The following is a 22,038-nucleotide window of genomic DNA, read 5'->3' on the forward strand; positions in this document are numbered from 1 at the left end:
CTCATCTTTCTCAACACAATCCCCAGCACAAACCATGATACTTGGCACAATCTTTCAATCCCCAGCACAAACCATGATACTTGGCACAATCTTTGTGAAATGAAGAAAGATGGAAGAGGTCAGAAAACTCATAGACAAAAAATGGGAAAACATTAGGACAGCTTTACAAAGACTTAATTTTCCACAATGGCCTCCAGGTATAATATCAGTTGAGAATCACGTGATGTCCTAAAACTATACAACATTTTTCTCCAAATAAGGCCAAAAGAATTTTATACTGAAATTGATGCATAGATTTATGGCTTTAAAATATTTGATTTTACATGTTATCTTTGATGCACCAATTTGAAAATTAGTATGAACTTTAGGACCAAAATGAGTCTGGCAATCCCTCAGGTGAATTGCTATAGGCTACATGATGCAATAAATCAATTTAACTACGTGTGGTAGATGCAAAACAAAGCATTCCATTCAGGAGTTTCCATCACGTGGGGCGTAGTCATACAAGGAATGGCTATCGTATGGCTTCACAATTTATCTATATAAGTATTAAAGGAAACTAAAGAAAGAAAATCGAAGGAGCTCTGGGAAGAATATTTATTCTACTTGTTACTTTATGGAAAGTACTTTGTGGATACTCAGTAAATCTATATCTGGTTTCAAATCAAAATTTTTCTGATATTCTTATTCTTCACAAAACCTCTAATGTCTAGTTCAGTTATTCACCAAAAGAGATCTAGAAATCTAAAAAGAATTCAGATTTTGACATTAAATGGTTACTTTGGTGGATTCTAAGAATACTCTCCCAAATATACACACATAATTAAATTTCATATTTTCAAGCTGTTACAGAAGCCCTGATCAGAGGCTTAACTTGAACAACTATACTCTTTTCCAAACAAACTCCCTTCCTCACCATTGCCATCACATCTACAATGAAACAAGTTAGAAACTGACTTGGAGGGAATGAATTTGAACTTAATAGTAAATTAGTCTTTTAAAACACTAGTCTATGAAAAACTGATATTTTGTTCACTTTTTCTTTCCATTTGCTTATCCACTTTCATCCATTAAATATTTTTTTAAGTTTATTTATTTATTTTGAGAAAGAGAGAGAGAGAGCACACGAGCAGTGTAGGGGCAGAGGGGGAGACAGAGAATCTCGAGCAGACTCCATGCTGTCAGCACAGAGCCTAACATGGGGCTCGATCCCACAAACTGTGAGATCATGATGTGAGTCAAAATCAAGAGTTGCACACGCAACAGACTGAGCCACCCAGGTGCCCTTCATTCACTCATCCATTCAATAAGTTACGAAATACCTACTATGTGCTAAATGTTAGGTTACAAAATAAAAAGTACATTCTCTGCCCCCGGTACACTTCCACCGTAGAGGAAGGAAGGGAACATACAAATAAAAATAAGTGTTCATGACACAGTTCATGGCAAGTATGGACCATTGCACTGAGGGGTTAAGGGGTAGAAAGAACTGAGGAGGGAATAGTTGGCCCAAGAGCAGAATATTCCTGAATAGGGACCAGTGTATGATATGAGAAATGTGGATGCTGTGCTCTCCAGGTGTCTTGTGTCTGACCTCTGATATTTTGGTTCTACATTAAATACTGCTTCCTTCAGTAATATTTTCATCTTGACCTGAACAAATGCCAAATTATACATTACTTTAAAAAATATTCCTGAAATGGTACCTAACTTTTGCCAGAAAGTAGGATTTGGGGAAAGGATTTAAAAGGAGGGTGGTGGTTTAGGCAAGTCTCAAAAAATGAGAAGGTACCTTTGATGCACCCAAGTGTAAACGTGAATCAAGATAGAGGGCAGGAAGAGCAAGCCAGGGAAATGCCAAAGGGCAGGGACTTTCAGAAAACTGAAGGAGATGGTTAACAGGTTGAATCATTTGAAATTGCCCCGTTTCTTAATAATCCCTCCTTTCCTATTTTCTTTTAGGTTTTCAATTTAAAAAACGTTTAGAACAAAGAGAACTAGTTAACAGCAACCGAGAAAATCCAGAGGAAATACTGCCTTAAGAATTTGACTTTGCTGTTGTTGTTATTTGGTTTTCAAATGAAAAGAACTTGCAAGGATCTCTTTAGGCAAAAAAAAAAAAAAAAACACTCAACATACATTTAATGTTCAACTTTGGAATCAGTATTTTTTTTTAACTGTGTGCTAAGTGCCTTCTCTAAATGAAAGCTAAACCTGATTAAATCCAGCTTTGAAAAAAGATTACTCTTAGAATTATTTCTATATAGTCTAACTTATCCTCCTACCCTTTTCTCCTTTATGTATGGCACAAACCCAACACATATTTAACAAACACATATAGTACCTGCCATACCTTGTAAGAAGTTTTATAAATAATCCCTCATTTATTTTTCAATAAAACCCTATGAGGTAAGTACTGTCATCATAACCATCTTATAGATGAGCAAAGTGAGACATAAAGGAGGGAATACTCGACACAAATCAGCCAGCTAGTCAGTGGCAGAACTAGACTTGAACCAGGCAGTCAAGCTTAAGAATACAACTTAAGAATACAACTTAAGAATACACAAGAATATACAACTTAAGAATACACAAGAATATACAACTTAAGAATACAAGTTATTAACCACTAGAGCCTGCTGTCCTACAGGGCCTACACCTCCCACCTACCACTCTAGTACCTTATGAAATAATAATACTTTGAATCCAAAGGATGAATATCCAGGCTGAATCTCATGGAACGTTATTTATCATTATTGCTTCCTCTGTTCCCTCTATGTCTTCTACAGACCTTACAGGCAGAAGTGTTTGCTACCCATTTCTGGGATGGTGTCCAGCTTCCAAGAAAAGCACCTTTCTCTTCTAGAACTCACAAATAGTATTACAAGGATAAATTATAATAATAATGTCCTATGCACAATTTCATGTGGTCAAGCTCCAATCACAAAAGTTCCTTGTGGTTTCCCATCCTTTCATTGCCATGTTTTTCAACTCAAGCAGATGCCTTTCTAGTTTCCAGACCCTGCATGGGTTCTTCATACATGACCCTAGTGAAACTGTCATCATAATTGAATTTCTTAATACTGGATTCACAATCATGATGTTAGTTAAGAAGCTAAAAATAAAAGCTGTGGCTAGCTCCAGTTTTTGTGTGCATGCATATTAATTTAAATCATTTCCCTTTAATTATATTTAACACACATTAAAAATTTGGTAATTATAAAAGACCTTTAATTATCAACATTCATTATTATCACTATTATTAACATACATTAAGCACCCACAGTCTGCTAAATGCTATACTCAAGATAAAAGGCATTAACCTTGCAATTCCACTGTGAGCAAGATAGAAGACAATCTTCTTCTTCCAGACAGAGAACAAAATTATACTTGCTTAACTTGACAAAGAGCCAATGGATGAGTCAAGGATAAAATCTAGCTATCTTAACCACTAGACAATTGGATAAACAAAGAATGGCTATAAAACTGTGCCACTTTAAGCACATCTGAATCTGTTCTTCCATAAGTGTTTTAATGCCTGCATAAAATTTTTTTGGGGGCAAAACTTTCTGCTTCATAGGAATACCTAAATTGTATAAACACTCAAGTCATTTGAGACCAACTTTACAGTATACACTTTGGCATCCAATAGAATGATACCATTTTTGGTGGAAAAATACAGTGTGGCTATAAAATAATGAAATGATTTCTTTCTCCTTTCAGGAAGAGACTCGTAAGCTGGCTTTGAAAGAAGTTTCAAATGAAGACTGCTCAAAGCATTTGAGGAATGGCAACATCAATGGGACAGAGGTATGTACTCTAGGGTGCTACTTGCAAAGCTAACATTTGAGTGAAAAGAGGCTATGTTGGATTAAGACATATTTGAAGCAAAATGTCAGCACCTCTACTTAGTTATATAATCTGGAGTAAATAAGTTAACTTATTTGAGCCTTAGCTTCTTCACCTATACAGCAGAGTGAATAGTGCCGAACTTGCAGATTTTTACTGGACAAAACAGTACATTTGAGTATATATAATAAAGTGTTTGCAACTGACATGAACTTGGAGCTGAGCAAAGAAAGTCCCTGACTCCATGACATCCTGGGTACTATTATGTGGCTATCTGTTGTCAGACCTAGCATGCAGATTAATGCTATTAAAACGGAAGTTAAATAATTAAATTGCTTCATGGTTTAAGTAGGCTATTATGCAATTGGAAAATGTATTGCATTTTTGTTTTGTTTTGTAGAGACACAGAGAGAAAGCGGGGGAGGGGCAGAAAGAGAAGGAGAATCCCCAGCAGGCTCCACGCTCAGCACTGAGTCCAATGCAGGGCTCGATCTCACAACCCTGAGATCGTGACCTGAGCTGAAATCAAGAGTCGGATGCTCAACCAACTTAGGCACCCACGTGCCCCTTGCATTCTTTATACAAACCTTTTATAAGTAACCCCTGTTCTTTAGGCACAGCGCTATGTTCTGGGCACACGGAGGAAATGAGATCCACCCACAAGGGGCTCAAAGTCTAGTAAAGAGATATTAAATGTGGAAAGTGATAACATGAGGTAGAAAGAATTATAATAAAAATATGATAGTGTGCGTTGGGGTAGGAAGTAGTTAATTCTGCCTGTAGCAGAAAGGGGTTAGGGAAGTATTAGTAAAGAAAGAGACCACGACACTGGGGTTTGAAAGAAAACTGGATATGCACTATGGGAAAGAGGGCTGAATGGCAGTTGTCCTGTGCCTGGCAGAAACCACAGCTGGGTGAAGACACGCAGAGAGAAGCACTCAGCTTCTTTGAGAAACTGTACACAGTGTGTATGGTGTGTGCAGTGTGGTGTGGCTAGAGATGATGCTAAACATACAGGTGTGGGGGGGGTTAGGTTGTCAAAGGTCATGCCAAGAACTCAAAAGTAAACCCTGGCTAATGTGGTCAAATGATTTCAGACAAGGATACCAAGGCTATTCAATGGGGGAAAAGCAGTAAGCAACAAATGTTGCTGAAAAAACTGGATATCCACATGCAAAAAGAAAAAAAAAAAAAAGGAAGGTGGACCTTTACCTCACACCATATACATAAAAATTAGCTCAAAGTAGGTCCACAGACCTCAACATAAGAGCTAAAACTCCTCAACTCTTAGAAGAAAACATAGGGCAAGAGCTTCACAACACTGAAGTTGGCAATGATTTCTTGGGTAGGACACCGAAGACAAAAGCCACAAGAGCAACAAAGTAGAAAAACCGACATCACGAAAATGAAATACTTTTGTGCACCAAAGGACGCTATTAACAGAGTGAAAAGGCAACCTACAGAATGGGAGAAAACATGTGCAAATCATCCATATGGTAAAAGGTTCATATCCGCAATATATAGAGAATGCCTAAAACTCAACAACAAAAATGAAACCACCCAATTTAAAAAAGGGTAAAGAAATTGAATCCATGTTTCTCCAAGGGTATCTCTCACTTTTTGAAAATTCATGTTATACCATTTTCCTCTTACAAAAGATCTATATTAGTATCTTTTTTCTCCAACCAAAAGAAATCCTTTATATGAGAAACAGTGAAAATAGTGTTCAGTGTTTGTTTTGTAGCCAGCATGCACTACGGGGAGCTAGACTGGTGCCAGTCTTCCCTGGGAACGACACTGAGCATCAAGCTGCCACAGCTTTCAACTGTGTCTGTGAGAATCTGTGTTTCATCATGATTTACAGTGGGCAACCATTAGCAAGATGTGTCCTAAGGCATTAGAAACACCCAGGGGGAGGGGTGACTGGGTGGCTCAGTTGGTTAAGCGTCGGACTTCAGCGTAGGTCATGATCTCATGGTTCGTGAGTTCGAGCTCCGCATCGGGTTCTGTGCCGACAGCTCAGAGCCTGGAGCCTGCTTCGGATTCTGTGTCTCCTTCTCTCTATGCCCCTTCCTCACTCACACTCTGTCTCTCTTTCTCTCTCTCAAAAATAGATACTAAATTTTTTTAAAAAAGAAAAGCCTAGGAGGCATTATTTTTTGGGGGTATTGGAATGCTCAAAATTTTCCCCATATAAACTAACGGTACTTGCTTTTGTGCTTCATGCCATTTTGGCTTACAAAAGGTTTTCATTGGAATACTCTACTTTTGATAGTGGGGGAAACCTGTATATAAATGGCTAATAGGCACATGAAAAGATGCTGAACATCACTAGTCATTTGGGAGATCCAAATCAAGACTGTAAGATGCCACCTCATACCGTGTTAACAGGTATGATGGATGGATACTATCTAAAAAAAAAAAAAAGAAAGAAAAGAAAAAAGAAGAAAAAGAAAATAACAAGTGTTAGGATTTAGAGAGATTGGGAAGCTTTGGACGCTTGTTGGTGAGAATGTAAAATCGTATAGCTACCATGGAGAAGAGTATGGGGGTGCCTGGGTGGCTCAGTCGGTTAAGCATCTGACTTTGGCTCAGGTCATGGTCTCACAGTTCATGAGTTCGAGCCCCACATCAGGCTCTGTGCTGGTAGCTCAGAGCCTGGAGCCTGCTTTGGATTCTGTCTCTCCCTCTCTCTCTGCTCTTCCCCTGCTTGTGCTCTTTCTCTCTCAAAACTAAATAAATAAACATTAAAAAAAAAGAAGAGAGTATGGTGGCTCCTCCCCCAAATTTAAAATAATGATATGACCCAGCAATTCCATTTCTGAGTATATACCCCAAATAACTGAAAGCAGGGTCTGGAAGAGATATTTGTACACTCACATCCGTGGAAGCATTATTCACAATAGCTACAAGATGAGACAACAAAAGTATATATCAACTCATGAATGGGTAAGTAAAATGTGACATATACATACAATGGAATCTTATTCATTTATAAAAAGGAAGAAAATTCCTGCACAAGGTAACAACACAGATGAACCTTGAGAGCATTATGCTGAGTGAAACAAGCCAGACACCAAAGGACAAATACTGTGTGATTCCACTTACATGAAATACCTAGAACAGTCAAATTTATAGAAACAGAAAAATAGAGCAGTGGTTGCCAGGGCCTAGGGGAGAGGCCAGTGGGGAGTCACTATTTACAAAGTACAGAAGTTCTGTTTGGGATGATGAAAATGTTCTGAAGATGGATAGTGGCCGATGGCTGCAGAACGATGGTGAATGTATTTAATGCCACTGAATTGTATGCTTAAAAATGACCACCATGTAAATTTTACGTTACATATATTTACCACGCTGAAAAAGAAAATAACTTTATTCTCCTTTCTGTATTGCTTAACAAGTATAGAGTTTTAGTTTTATCAGATGGAAAGAGTTCTGGAGATGGATGGCGGGATGGTTGCACAATATTATGAATGTACCTAGGGCCACTTAACTGTATACTTAAACATCAGTTAAGATGGGGGGTGGGGCACCTGGTGGCTCAGTCAGTTGAGTGACTGACTCTTGATTTTGGCTCAGGTAGTGATCCCAGGGTTGTGGGATCGAGCCCCACGTGGGGCTCCACAATGAGCATGGAGCCTAAGATTCTCCCTCTCTCTGTCTCTCTCTGTGCCCCTCTGCCCCTCTCCCCCACCCGCACTCTCTCTAAAATAAATTTTTTAAAAGTTTTTAAAAAATTAAGCAAACATGGTTAAGATAGTAATTATTATATGTATTTTACCACAATAAACAGAAGTCCTACCAAGATCAGGAAATTTAAAATATATCCCGGAGGCATAGGAAATGGACAGTTGTTATAATGCAAGAGAGTGACATGGTCAAATTTTGTAAAAAGATTCAGATGTTTACAGGAATATAGTAATTTTATTCATGAAACAATAAGGAACCTTCTCATACTAGTAAAAACCTCACTGGACAAATTAAATAACCCTTAACTAGACAATGCCTATATATAATGTGGGGGCGCCTGGGTGGCTCAGTCGGTTAAGTGGCCGACTTCGGCTCAGGTCATGATCTCGCGGTCCGTGAGTTCGAGCCCCATGTCGGGCTCTGTGCTGACAGCTCAGAGCCTGGAGCCTGTTTCAGATTCTGTGTCTCCCTCTTTCTGACCCTCCCCTGTTCATGCTCTCTCTCTGTCTCAAAAAAAAAAAAAAGTCCATGTATCTATAATGTGACTATTCAAATGACATTTTGACTTGATCAATGTGTGAACTTTTGATAGGTGTTCTAGATATGTGCTATCACACTACAGCAATATCAATTGCTTTGGATGCTTATTTGTTAAGGTTTGGATCTTCATAGAACATAGGTGACTGTAAATTACATTTTATTTAAAAATTAATAAGTCATGGGTGGTCGACACAGCAGTGAAATTAAAGGCACAGAAAAAGGGGACGATACAATTTCTTTAGAAGCATATCCATCATCCATCTGATGATTAAAAATCTGCCTTTTCCTTTTAAAGGGGGAATAATTCTTTACGATTTCTGCAACAAATGCCATTTGTCCATTTCTTTGCTTAAAAAGGAGGGATTTTTGTAGGGAAAGAGGGCTGGAAAGTCAGTTGGAAAACATCAGGGCAATGTCAGTCTGAAAATCATCAGCCAGTTGCAAGTTAAAAAAGATTTGCTAAAAGTAGCAATGTTTTTACTGGTTCAAGTCTGTCAGAAGGCTTTGGATTCTCTAGTGCCTCACACTAGTAACTTCAAAACTAATGCATTCCAGATGTCCCTATGATCATCTAATCAGACATCAAAAGCTGTATGGTGACAAGCTCACATGCTGCTTACGAGGACACTGTATGTTTCCACAAGCGTAAAACATACACAGTAGCTACTTTTAAAATGTGATTCATCTAAATCAGAATTCTATTTTAAAGTACAGAGGTATTAGGAAGGGCCCACCCTCCTGAGAAAGAACGAAGTCTTTTAAATGTCTGTACAGTGTCATTCTGTGACTAAAGTTTGAAAGGAAAAACCAAAATGAAACTTGCACTTCAGAAGAGTTTCTGTTGTGAGAAAAAAGAAATCCCCCATCAGAAGAGATTTCTAAGAATCACGCCACGCTCAAGGAAAAAAAAAATCCTTTCCTCGCAATACCCATCATTTTACATCTTCCCAAGATAAACCCCCATTAACCCTTTCCTTCCGTGCCATCAATTTTCAGTAACGTCTGCAACATGGAAAGCCCACACAGATCAGAACATAGAGAGGACGTGGTCTATACCTTTGAGCTTTCACTTGAGAGCAACATGATCTACTTGTACTTTAACCTTGAGATTTAAGTTGTGCTCTCTTCTACAGAATTTAGGTGTGCACAGGTATGGGTGTGTGTTTTTATGCTGCTGCCTTTTTCTGTGTATTTGGCCTCTTAAACACACACACACCCCTTAATATTATTACCATGAGCAATAAAAATAAATTTTGGTGTTTTGGATGGAAATACAACCTCTTTCCATGAACAATTATAAATACTGAGACGTTAAAAGGAGATTTAAAGTTGCATTCATACCAACAAAGTTAATTTACATCTGGAACCCTAAAGGTGCTGATCTTCATTCCTAAGAACAACAGAAGTTCATATAGGATTTCTATTTATTATTTCCTTTTAGTTACGTGAAATTTGAGGAAATCATGCACAATTTAAATAATTTTCTTAGGGTCACCAAGTCATTGCTGCAATCAGACTACAGGATCTTGACCATTAGACTAAAGCTACTCTAAACATCATCTGTGCCAAATTTTAAGCAACACTGTGAAATTACATCTGCCCATACTGCTAACACAAGATATTCATTAGTGTTTTTGCTAAGAAACACCTTGTAAACGTTCCCATAGTCTTGAATTAATTCACATCAGGTTTTTTTTCTCTTTTCTTCCAAATCACTTGAAACCAGAAGAACCTCTTAAAGAAGATGGAATAGGAGGAACATTTCAAAGGGGAAATCCGCAGATGTGGTGGGCGTACGAGAGGGATGTTGTCCAGACATTTCTAGTCTAATCAAGGATTTTCTAAATTCTTTGAACACAGTTATTAGAAAATTACAAAGCTATGACTGCCAAGATCATGAACTTCTTGATTCTAGAACTCACAGTTTTGTTGACAGAGATGCAGAGCTCAGATAATTGACTCCACTGCGTGCATATTAATTTCTATTCTCTGTTCATACATCAAGGGCGCAAAGTTAGGCTTTATTATACCCGTGCCTAGAATTATCAGTTTTTTTTCTCTTCTTATAATTTCTGTTCTTTCTGAGAGCCAATTACTATGTGAAATCACTGCTGGAACTGTAAAGAAATGAAGTGGTTCTCACAATTGAAACCACTGACCCAAACTGCTGGGTCAATACGTATTTTAATTCCAAGAGGGGAATTTGTGTTTAAGCATCTCTCTCCCCTTGTCAACACAGGTAACACATTGTCCCCAAACAGAAATTCTCAACTAAACTTATTTAGGGAGTAAAACAATATGTTGAACAAATAATTTCACAATTTTCACATTACAATTCACGTATTCGTTCATATCTATAAATATAGACACACAAGGACGCACATCTTTACGAGAGGTGTTAAAAGTTGTTGAATTCATTCTGTCCGTCTCAGAAGTAACAGCTTTAATCATCTGGTGATATATTTATGTGTCAGGTGTCGAGGCTTGAATACAAAAATGAACACACTGACTCAGGCCTCTGAGGAGCTCAGCCTTGTAGCAGACATGTAAACAAGTGGTTATATTTGGGTGAGATAAGAGCCAGTAGAGATGGGAATTCCCTCTAGGGGCTTGGGAGGTGAGCACAGTGCAGACTAAAGGCAAAGGGCACTAATTCTGATCCTTAAAATGTATTATTTGATCATTTGGTACTTGCTCACAGATTGCGAGCGTTGCTTAATTGCTTTAGATCTGGTTGGTCATCATGACCAGTTTGTAAGTTTCCTGAGGACAGGAACCATATCTTATGCTTTCCAGATGGCACAGAGCAGAGGTCTTGGACATCTAAGGGATTAATTAATTTATGTTGACATGAAAGCAAAATTCATTCAATTTTCATTATGTGCAGATCAATCTAAACAGCAAAAGACGACATGTCATGGTTATTTCTTTAATATCTGAAACTTCTGAATAGCTATACGTCTTTTAGACTTTTCGATTCTGGACTAGACCGAAGAAGAATGATTAGGCAGCATACCCCTAAACAGGGATCACATTTCCCAGGTTCCTTTATTAGTCACAGTACAGACATTCAGCCAATCCAATTTTTTTTTTCACCAACCTCTGCAAGATTTGGTGAAAAATTCTATTGCAGAATAAATTAGGTTTCTGGATTTTCCCCACCTGGAACTCAAATCTTATAAACATGACTGCTTCAGAAATTAATCTGCCTAAACTTGCCAAACTAAGTAAACATTGGGCCCCATGAAATATTGGATGGCAGCTTTATCTCTTAAAAACAAGGCCATATGAAAACCATCGGTGCAATGTGTCTCCAAGCTTTGGTCTTATCAGCGCACAGCGTGAACAGCTGGAGTTACAAACACCAGGACTATTATTAAATCACTGTGTCAGGAAGGGGGGAAAAAAAGAAAAACCTTTTGTAGGTTTCAGTATCTCTAAATAACGCAATTATATATTACATGCTATTTCTCCCACCCTTTTGCTCATCAATATCCATCTCTCCTCATTGGAAGACAATGGATAGCTCCTTCCAATCTACATCAGTGCCTACAAAAATTACTTTATTTCACTGTTTCTATAGCTGCTTAATTGCATATCTAATGAATAGAAAAACATGATTTGGTCATTCAAAATTATTAAGTTTCTGTTTCGGGTTTTGACAGTCAGAGACCTACAGTCAAAAGTTCTCTGCCATCTCTCACTGACAATTGATAATTTTAATCCTGAAATTTAAGCCACTTGAATTTCTCTGTAATATTTCAATGCTTTCTTCCATGGAGGTGAAAGCATTTAAACCAGAATCAGCATTGATGATGATTTCAACATATGTGATTGCACAAAGGAAAATCTCTCACGTCAATACTCCATTGGACTATCTGCAAAACACAAACAGAATGCTCCTATTCCCTGGAAATATTTCCTCTCTCTTGAAGCTACCTGCCACTATCTTTGCTGATAAAATACCAAAAACTCCAAAGAACCATCTCATCTCTATATACACAGGGCCACTGGAAACACCTCTCCCCAGGGTGTCTTCCTTTTACTTCCGATCTTACTCTTGCTTAGAATTGTGTTGTTACTCGCTGAAGAGTTATTGCTGACCTCTCACTGCAGCAATTCAAAAACCTATCTTGAATTTACATCCTATGTGTTGGATAGGAAAGGTGATAATAACATGAAACAGCCTTAATTATTTAATATTGGGGAGGTGGTAATTCCTACTCCACTTCTTAATCTCTATCATTCATCATATTCTGAGAATTAATGGTTTTCTCATGTGATTTCATCGTAAACCTGCAAACAAGTAGTTCTTGATTATTTTTTTTCCTTTTAAAATTTGGTGATAGTCTCAAAAAAAAAAAAAAAGAGTGATAGAGTCTCTTTCACGAAACACACATGCATGTGCAATGGGTGAAAGAATAAAACTCCAGAGTTAACAGACCCTCTGAAGCTCATCATGGACTCCCAATTTAATAACCTCAATATTGCCATGTTATTTAAAAAAAATAAAACGTATATATTATGGATACAAACTTTTAAAAGACAGACCAATATTTTCTTAATTTATTTTGGTGATGCAAGACAAGTAACAGTTTTAGAACAAACAAAGTCATTTACTATCCGAGAACAGCCACAGCATTATAATTTTCAGGAATCCACTTTTTAATTTACTCGCCCTGCAGGATCATTTTGCTTTAGGGGTTAAATGTGAAACTATAAACAGTCATTAAAACACAAAACAACCATAGTAGTTAACCGGATATTAAGAAAAAAATCACATCTGTTTTAGAGTTCTCTTCCACCCACAAATTCAGGAACATCAATTTCAAGAACCTGGTTTTATGGCATGCCCTTAAGCCAAGAACACCAGGTTACAATCAAGGCAAGAGAGGTAAGATATCCCATACGCAGACTCCCGCTATTACTTCTTGCCTCCAGGATTCTCTTTCTTTAATTCAAAAGCAGTCAGTAGAATTGGATTTTCTATTGCTTTGAAAGATAAACAGTCATTACAATTTGCACATTAATAATTATACTATTCTGATTAACTGATGGGTCTATGAAAAGAGAAAGAAAGAGAACAAGTTTCCATGCTGTTTAGCTGGTGGTACCCTAAGTGACCAATAGTGAGACTTGGTGGCTTTTCACTACACAAAATTTGAGTCTTGCAGAGGATCTGATTTTTCTAATTCAAAAGCTTTTTAAAATGTCACCTTCTCTGAGAGTGCACGTCTTAAATAACCAATTTGTAATAATTTAACCAGTCAGAAAATAAGGGCAACTTTTCCAACTTTTCACAAACATGTATCTCTGGGCATCAAAGAAAGTTCTTCCCGCTATAGTAAGCCTAATGAAGTGCAAGTAAAAATAACAGTCATCAACTGTGGTTTTAAAGGCAATATTTCAACATAATCAAATGTGTCAAATATTCATCCTTACAGCTTTTTAAGCTGTGGGTTATAAGTAAGTTTCATTTCTTGGGAATGATTGAACATAACCCACTTGGGGCTCTGCCATCTGTGAATTACTTACATGTGAACACTCTGGTTAAGAGATGGAAATTTTGATTTTTTTTTTCCCTTTGGATACTGAAATGCAATGCAATCGCACAGAGCTTTTTAAGTAATTATTTTTCATGTTAGTTGCACCAAGGCTGTATTATCACATACTCCCCATATTCATCATCACTTATTAAATCATAGGCATCAAGTATGGTACAGCTGAAGTTGTAGAACTATGGAATCTGAGAGATAGGAAAGAATCTGCAGTCTCTAATTCTTCACTCCCTGGGCTCAGGCGCTTGCCACAAACACCCCTCTCTGCAGTGTGCTCTGATGTAAGAGTTGTGGTTGTGTTCCCATGGTTTCCTGGAAAGGCTTTCCTCTTATCACTGAGCAAACAATAAAAGTGACTATGGGGCTATATGTAGGGTGCCACATAATTTATCATCCATACATGGACACCTCTGAGAGTTAGTGGGGACACTATTAATAATTATGCCAGAACAAGGACTGCTCCAGGCAAACCTAATCATACTGTTACCCCAGAGATGATGTGTGACTCAAAGAACTTCTCCCAAGGGCCTCAAACCATTTCATTAATGCTATATCCAATTTTACTTCTGTCTGGAGCTGCTCTGTCCAATGGAAACAGAATGTGAACCAGAGATCTAGTTTTAAACTTTCTAGTAGCCATGCTTTAAAATGAAACAGGTGAAAATAAATTTTGATAATGTATTTAACTCAAACCAATATACCATAATATTATATCAATGTATAGTTAATATTAAAATTATTAGCAAGATCTTTTATATTCTATTTTTTATATTTCTTTTTAAGTTTATTTTCAGACAGAGAGAAAGAGAGAGAGAGAAAGAGAGAGAGAGATAAAGTGGGGGGGGGGGAGAACAACTGGGGGAGGGGCAGAGAGAGAGGGAGAGAGAACCCCAAGCAGGCTCCACACTGTCAGTGCAGAGTCCAAGACGGGGCTTGATCTCATGAACCATGAGATCATGACCTGACCTGAAATCAAGAGTTAGACACTCAATCGACTGAGCCGCCCAGGTGCCCCACTCTTTTTTATATTTCTTTCTTTGGAACTCATTATACATGTTACAATCAAATTACATTTCTAGTGCTCAATAACCACACGTGGCCAGTGGCTATAATATTGGACAATGCAGGTCTCAAAAGTCCATGAGTCAGGATACTCAGAAATAAATGAACGGAATTATACTACATTCACACACATGCCTTTTTCTTCTAGGTAAGAATAGACACACCTAAATGTCTTCCTTTACGAACTTTGCTTGTTCTGCACAGTAGGGCAGTTAACTGTTTCTTGCCTGGGGTGAACTAGACTTTGGAACAGACAAACCTTTACCTGGTAGATCTCTTTTGGAGAACAGAGAGAATGCTCGTATTAGAAAAGGTGGGTAAATTGCTGAGAAATTCTAGAGCTTTTCCCAGACTAATATGCGTCTCACATTCCAAAGTCCAACACACATGTACACTGAGAACCCTCCAGGTATTTGACACTAGAAACAGAAAGATAAACAAGGCGTATGTCTGTACCTTGGACTGTGAGGGCTTAACGTTTTCTTGGACATTATTTTACAGTTGAAGAAAGTGAAGGCTGTGTGTGATGCAGCAGTATTCTGTGGCAAGCCAAGGACCAGACTCTATTCTTTGGGTCTCAGGTCTGCACTTCATCAGTCAAAGAGAACACTCAGAAAAGGAAGAGATGTGTTTTCCTTTTTACTGTTGATACATGCAGACTCAGCCACTGCTTGGTAACTTGTATACGGTTAGGGAAAAGGATTTGGGGCACCAGTCTTTCTTCTTGAATTAGGATTTGCATCTTTGCTAGTAATAATAATACTCCCTCACCAAATACCTCAACTTAGAACTCAATGGTATCACAGTTTGGTAAGAATATGGAAACTATCAGAAACATAATAGTCTTCATTTCCTGTAAGAAAGCAATATTAAATATCTTTACTTGGTCTAAACACAGAGCGTAAGTGAAAAAAAAAAAAAACACTGAACAAAATACTGGTGATTTTCTGCATGTGAATGATGGCAACACAATCAGATACAGTCTAATTTGGGGGTATACTGACATTGTAAAAATAAGCAGTAAACTGTAACTTTTCTCATTATATAGCTTCCCTTCCTCCAATCCAATATGCTTGGGCTTAACACGGTCTCGATCAATGTGTTAAACACACACACACACACACACACACACACACACACACACACCACATATTGGTTCTGTTTATACTCACCATTAAGTAGAACACATATACCTGATTTCTATTAAAGTCATGTTCCATTAAATATGTTTCCTTAAAAGTTTGGTGGGGAAAACATTACATCTAAAACATTTTCAGAACACTTGCTTCCTTGTTTACAAAAAGAACTATGCCAAAATACTGCCATAAACTTATTAGTAAATACTCAATGGTTTGGCATAGTGACTCCTACCTCATGTACTGGTTCTTAGCACTCATGGTACTGGTTCTTGATAAAAACATTTTACACCAGACTGGGAGAACCTGGTTAGCTAATTCAGCATCCTTCTGTACCTTGAAAACACTGCTTTTTTTCTTAAGGCACTGTCCACAGTGAGACTTAATATGGAGAAGAGCCTTGCTTTTAGGAAACTTTTTAATATGACTATGTTATTGAAGACCACCTTTTGCAGTAACAGATAGCCATTAACCAAAATCTAAACCCCAGGCTATTTCAAAGAATGGGCCACAGTTACAACTCCTCAAAGTGACTCAGGATTTATCAGAAAGATCCATCAGTACCATATAAAAGGAGGACATTGTCTCTTCAGGAAACGATTCTCCATTTAACCTTTCAGCTGTTAAGCATGTCTTGTTATAAGCACTTCTGGTATATAATTTTATTTTTCTCTAATTTTGAATGCTGAGTTCTAGAAACCCAGTACTGGTACCACATATACATGATATTGGTATCTTGAAACTACATGACCAGCCACCACGGCATGACTTCACAAAGCACTGCATTAACGCTGAAAATATATAAACTATATCCTTGGGTGTTACAAAGCAGGAAGAGGGAAATTCAACAGAGTAACATGCTGGTTAAGAGTATGACCTTTGGAGCCAAATCACCTGGGTTAAATTCTTGGCTCCTCTACTTACGCGCTGTGACTTTAGATTAATTACTAAACCTTCTTCTGCCTCAATTTCATTATCAGTAAGATGGAGACAAAAAATTGTACACACCATGATGTGGAAGTTTAAATGACTTAGGGTAAAGCACTTAAAAGAGTCCTTGGCACATAATTACTATTTTGTAAATAATAGCTATCACTAGAATTTATATTCTAATGATAGCTCATACTACCTATTACTAACACTATATACACACACACACACACACACACACATATATGTATATATACACATATATACACATATATATGTATATATATGTATTATATGTATACACATATACACATATATATGTATATATATAATACATATATATACACATATATATACATATATACACATATATATACACATATATATGTATATATACACATATATATGTATATACATATACATATATATGTGTATATATATATGTATATATATATTTATATATTTCCCATTGAAAGATCTCTAATGATCAACTTCTTAAGACTCCAAAGTCCTAGTTAGTCTATGGGTAAGGCACTTTGATCTTTCATTAGAAATGCAAACTCCAGGATACCTACTAGAGTAACAGGTTTCAGACTCTGGCCACTGGATTGTGAAGCACTCGGCTGGGCATCAGCAGGTGGGCCTGGCGCTGGGTCACTGCTTCTCCTCACCAGCAGTGGAGTGCCTGTAGGACAAAATAAGAGGTGAGAGGTCAACAGAACCCTGGGGAGAAGAGAGTGCATGGTACATGCAATTTAATTAAAAAGGTTTACAACATGCTTTTATGTAAAAACATTCTATTTCTAAGGATGCTTGTAAATTAATCCATTTAATGATCTTTTGTCATCTATTTATAGACTGACACATGGAAAGAAAATCTTTCAACTCTCATCTTTCCTCACTTGCATTTCAAAACAAGCCATTGTACTTAACCAAAAACTATTAGGCAGTGCAGAAGTTGACCGTGTGCAATCTGAAACAGATCTAGAGAATATATCTGAGTATTAAAAAGAATGATTATCCAGCAGACAAGTGAAGAGATTCACATAGTCAGTGCAATTTGTTATTCAGTAGAGCTAGAAGTATAGTTATCCCTGCCATTTGGTGCTTCCCAAATCTTTTGAATGATGAAACACACTGAAATAAATTATTTGCTGGGGTTATAGCATTAATGTCTATTTAAGTATACAAAGAGATTGGCTCCATTCTCTTCCTTTTCTCCTAAAGTAGATAAAACTGATAAGGAAAATAAGTTACTTCTTCTAAAAATATATCTTGATTTCTTTTTAATTTAATGAAAGCTTCCACTATTAAATATTTGAGCCAGTTATTAAATTCTGTGAAAAGATCATACTATTAGAAAGTTCAAGTGAAATTCAACCTTAACAGAGCTAGCGGCCTAACTAGTCTGCCTGCAATTAGGCCTAAAATAATTTGTTTCATACAAAATTGGCCACTATGGAGGAAACTCTCAAAAAAAAATCTTTTGTGGTCTAAAAATTGCTCTCATATAAAAATTAACTTTTTATTTGCATGCTTTGGGGAAAAAAGTAGAAAGCAGTAGAAATGCAATTCTCCATTTATCAATATTCTGAAAAATATTCCCCAAGTCTCTCAAGCTCTGGCTGTTTAAAATAACATTTTTCATATTCCATTTTAGATGGTGTGGTTACAAAAAGTGAATCCATTTTGAAGTTATTTACAAATCTGATTTTCGTATGTGTTCCAACATTTTTATCCTGTGTACAAAATATAGACGCTAACACCTTCCATCTTTGTTCAGGTTCCTTTTATCCTTTTTTTTTTTAATTAAAAAGCTTTTAATGTTTATTTATTTTGAGAGAGAGAGGGACAGAGTGTAAGCAGGGGAGGGGCATGGAGAGAGGGAGACAGAGAATCTGCAGCAGGATCCAGGCTCTGAGCTTTCAGCACAGAGCCCGACGTGGGGCTTGAACTCACAAGCCATGAGATCATGACCTGAGCCGAAGTCAGACGCTCAACTGACCGAACCACCCAGGCACCTCATCCTTGCTGTTTTTTTTTTTTAAACTTCTTTTATAATAAGAAATTAACAAGCTATTTAGAATGAAACACTATCCAAAATGTTTATAAAGTCCAACTTTATGTTCCATTATTTCTTTTTTATTGGTAAACATTTCACTGCATTATTCCCTAATTCCTCCACATCCATCTACAAATTTTTTAAGCACGTGACACAGCAATAGTTGTATGGCTGGCAACTGTGCTTGAATGAAACATTAAAGGAAAATAAGTGGAAGAGAAAGTATCATAAAATCTCAAGACAATAGAGTTCCAGTCCTGTACCAGTATTTATTTTTCCCGATTCAGCTGATCTGAATTACCATTAACATAAAATGAACAAATCATTCTAAATGTGATATCTTCAGAAGCAACCCATTATCCTTAAAATTAAAAGAGAATGGGGAAAACTCCATGAAACTCCAGTTTGTTTCTAAACATTTAATCCACACCAGGACACTGCATGCCAACAATCTCAGACTGGATTAAAAACAAATCAAAAGAAAGTAAAACCAGCATGGGACACCAAGATCCAAAAATAAGTTGATTTACAGACACAGAAACGGAAATTTTAGTGAATGACAGCTGCACTATTTTTCTAGCTGAGTCATACACACGTATATGAATATATATAGAGTGTGTGTGTGTGTGTGTGTGTGCGCGCGAGAGAGAAACAGAGACAGAGAGAGACAGAGAGAGACAGAGAGAGTGTGAGAGAGAGAGAAAGGGAGAGAGGGAGAAAAAGAGGGACAGGACAGCAAGACCTATTATTTTTTTTTGAGTAATAAATATATTTTTCTTAAAGCCACACTAGATAATTTTCATGCAGCTATAAGGCATAGTTGTGACTCTGCTTTCCATCAATGCCTGCTATTTTAATAAGAAAATGTTAAATTATTTAAGACACAATTCTATAACAATATGAATTTGAGTTTGTGCATTCAATCAGTAGGCCATAATATTACATGGTGTCTCCCAGAACAAGATAGTTCAGTGTTTTACCAGCGTACCCACTCTTTGGGACATTAACCAAAAAAAACAAAACAAAACAAAACAAAAAACCCCAACAAAAACAATAACTAACATGGCTAGATCTTAAACATACTCTCAACTTATCAGGAGTAAGTTCTGTTGTTCTCTACTTTTTCTGGATCAGATACTTGAATGCCTTCTGGTGAGTCACCTTCTAGTTTTTCTTTGGCTGCCTTAATGTGTTAATACCAAGTATAAATCATTTTGTAAAGGAATTAATACGGAGCATATTTAAATATGAACTGTTACCTCAGAGAGTTTTAAACAACCCTTCCCTTGGCAACTGAAAATTCACTTTAAAACCAATTTTAAAACAAAATTTTAACACAAATTTAATATTTGTTTCTTTTTCATTGCCAAGCTTCATTTGAGGATGACTTCCAGGAACAGACTGAGCCACAACTTAAAAACAAAGACAGACACATCCTAGTATAGAAAAGAAGATGAGTACTTTCAAGTCCTGGAGATGATGTGGGGAGAACCTTGGATAGAAGGCCCACCTTGCAGGCATGGCTACCCGGAATGAAAAGGAGACAACCACATCCAGTTTTATAGAATTTTCTGTGTGAGGGAAAAAGTAAATAAAATGTAACCTCTGCGTCAAAGGAGCTTATAACCTAACAGCGAAGGTCAGACTCTAAGAACTATCATGTGTCTATGCAGTGGAGAAGACCGTGGGTTTTGAAGACAAAAAAACTGGGCTTCACCTTTCCTGGCTCTGTGACATTGGGCTGCTTGATGACACAAGCTCATCATTTAAAGCCTGGTGATAAAAACAGATCACAGAATTGATGGGAGGCTGGAAAAAAGGCAGGCAGGCACGGGACATGGTACTGTGCGGTCTGCAATTTTTATGCAGGAAATCCCCCTCCTCCCAATAAAAAGGAGATAACAGCACTTGCTATTGTTATGAACAGTGCTATCTGCTCAAAAAATTGAACACCTGAAAGTCAGTTTTCATGAAATTATATGTAAATTAAAATAATAAAACATAATTCTGTGCTGAGCCAGGTATAGACTTACTATAGAAATCAAAGCTTTTACGAAAAAAAACATGATGTTGTGGGAAAGGAGTTCAGAAATGGAAACAAAAACCAATAACCCATTATTCATTGATAGTTTTTAGTTAACTGATAAAGGACTCTTACTCTTAGATTTTAGAGGCAAAAGCCCTCAGTTCAGCTTAAGAGAACAGCAGTATTCCTTGGATATACCAGTTTAAAAGCCATTGACTGCAAAGCCCAAAAATAAGAAATGTTTTGTACTGTAAAGCATAAAATCTTATACAACTGCATTATGTTTTTCCACATACTTAAATATTTGAGGCCTCATTACGCATCAGGAGCTCTACATGGAGTGGCAGATATTAAGATGAATAGTCAGGGTGCTTACTTAGGGTTTATTTTTAAAAAGAGGCTGCGAGGACAAAGAACAATTTACACACACGTGCGTATCAGTGCAGTGTTCCAGTGGGGTCACATGTGGGTTACCGAACCCATACCCATGAGCATGCACACTGTAGACTAGACCAGGCCCCACTTTATTTAGGCAGAGGCACAGAAACTTAACGGAAGTCACAGAGAGCCAAAGAGAAGCAAGTAACCCTCAAAGCAGAAGAGTTCCTGATCAAGTGTGTAGCTCCTGGTGACCCTGTCCTTGAAGATAGGGTCTTGCCACATCAGGAAAGTCTAAAATCCTTTCTGGGGCACTGACCATGCATATCCAGGGCTTTCATTCCACTCAGGCTGAACTTACTCCCACACTCACCGCTCTTGCTTGTAAGAAGATGGCTAGACTCCTCAGGTTCTCCAGGCCTTGAGGCAACCAGCACTGGAGTCAGTTCCTGGGTGTCTGTGAGTGATGGCACGTCTCCTCCCACTGCTCAAGCAGTCACCATTTTAATGACAGTAAAACTAGGATTCAAAGGGGTACAGTTACCTGCCCGATGTCCCCCTATAAATGTAAATAAAGGAGCCCAGAGGAGGACCATCTAATCCATTTGGGGGGGGGGGGAGAGGGCTAAAAGGTGCAGCAACTAGTTAAAAGGATCAAATTGGTACATTAATGAATCATGCAAGATATAAAGGCCAACACAAGTTATCTCCAGAAGTTTCTGTCCCTGTTATAATAACACACAGAGACACACACAGACACACACACACAGACACACACACACACACACACACACACACACATCC

The 22,038-nt window shown here is 37.5% G+C and overlaps 1 protein-coding gene across 3 annotated transcripts in view; it reads right to left on the reverse strand.

The window, feature by feature from the left end:
- PARD3B (par-3 family cell polarity regulator beta) overlaps positions 1 to 22,038 on the reverse strand; it is a 1,005,179-nt gene that overhangs the window by 519,329 nt on the left and 463,812 nt on the right. For 2 of the 3 annotated variants that reach the window (XM_049615864.1, XM_049615866.1), the window contains exon 4: positions 17,344 to 17,453. In XM_049615864.1, the coding sequence (XP_049471821.1) occupies positions 17,344 to 17,453 (110 nt within the window). Of the gene's footprint in view, positions 1 to 17,343; positions 17,454 to 22,038 lie in introns of those variants that run through there. The other variant, XM_049615867.1, reaches the window with a different exon arrangement.

Source organism: Panthera uncia (assembly GCF_023721935.1).
Source record: "Panthera uncia isolate 11264 chromosome C1 unlocalized genomic scaffold, Puncia_PCG_1.0 HiC_scaffold_3, whole genome shotgun sequence".
In the NCBI taxonomy this organism is placed as follows: Eukaryota; Metazoa; Chordata; class Mammalia; order Carnivora; family Felidae; genus Panthera; species Panthera uncia.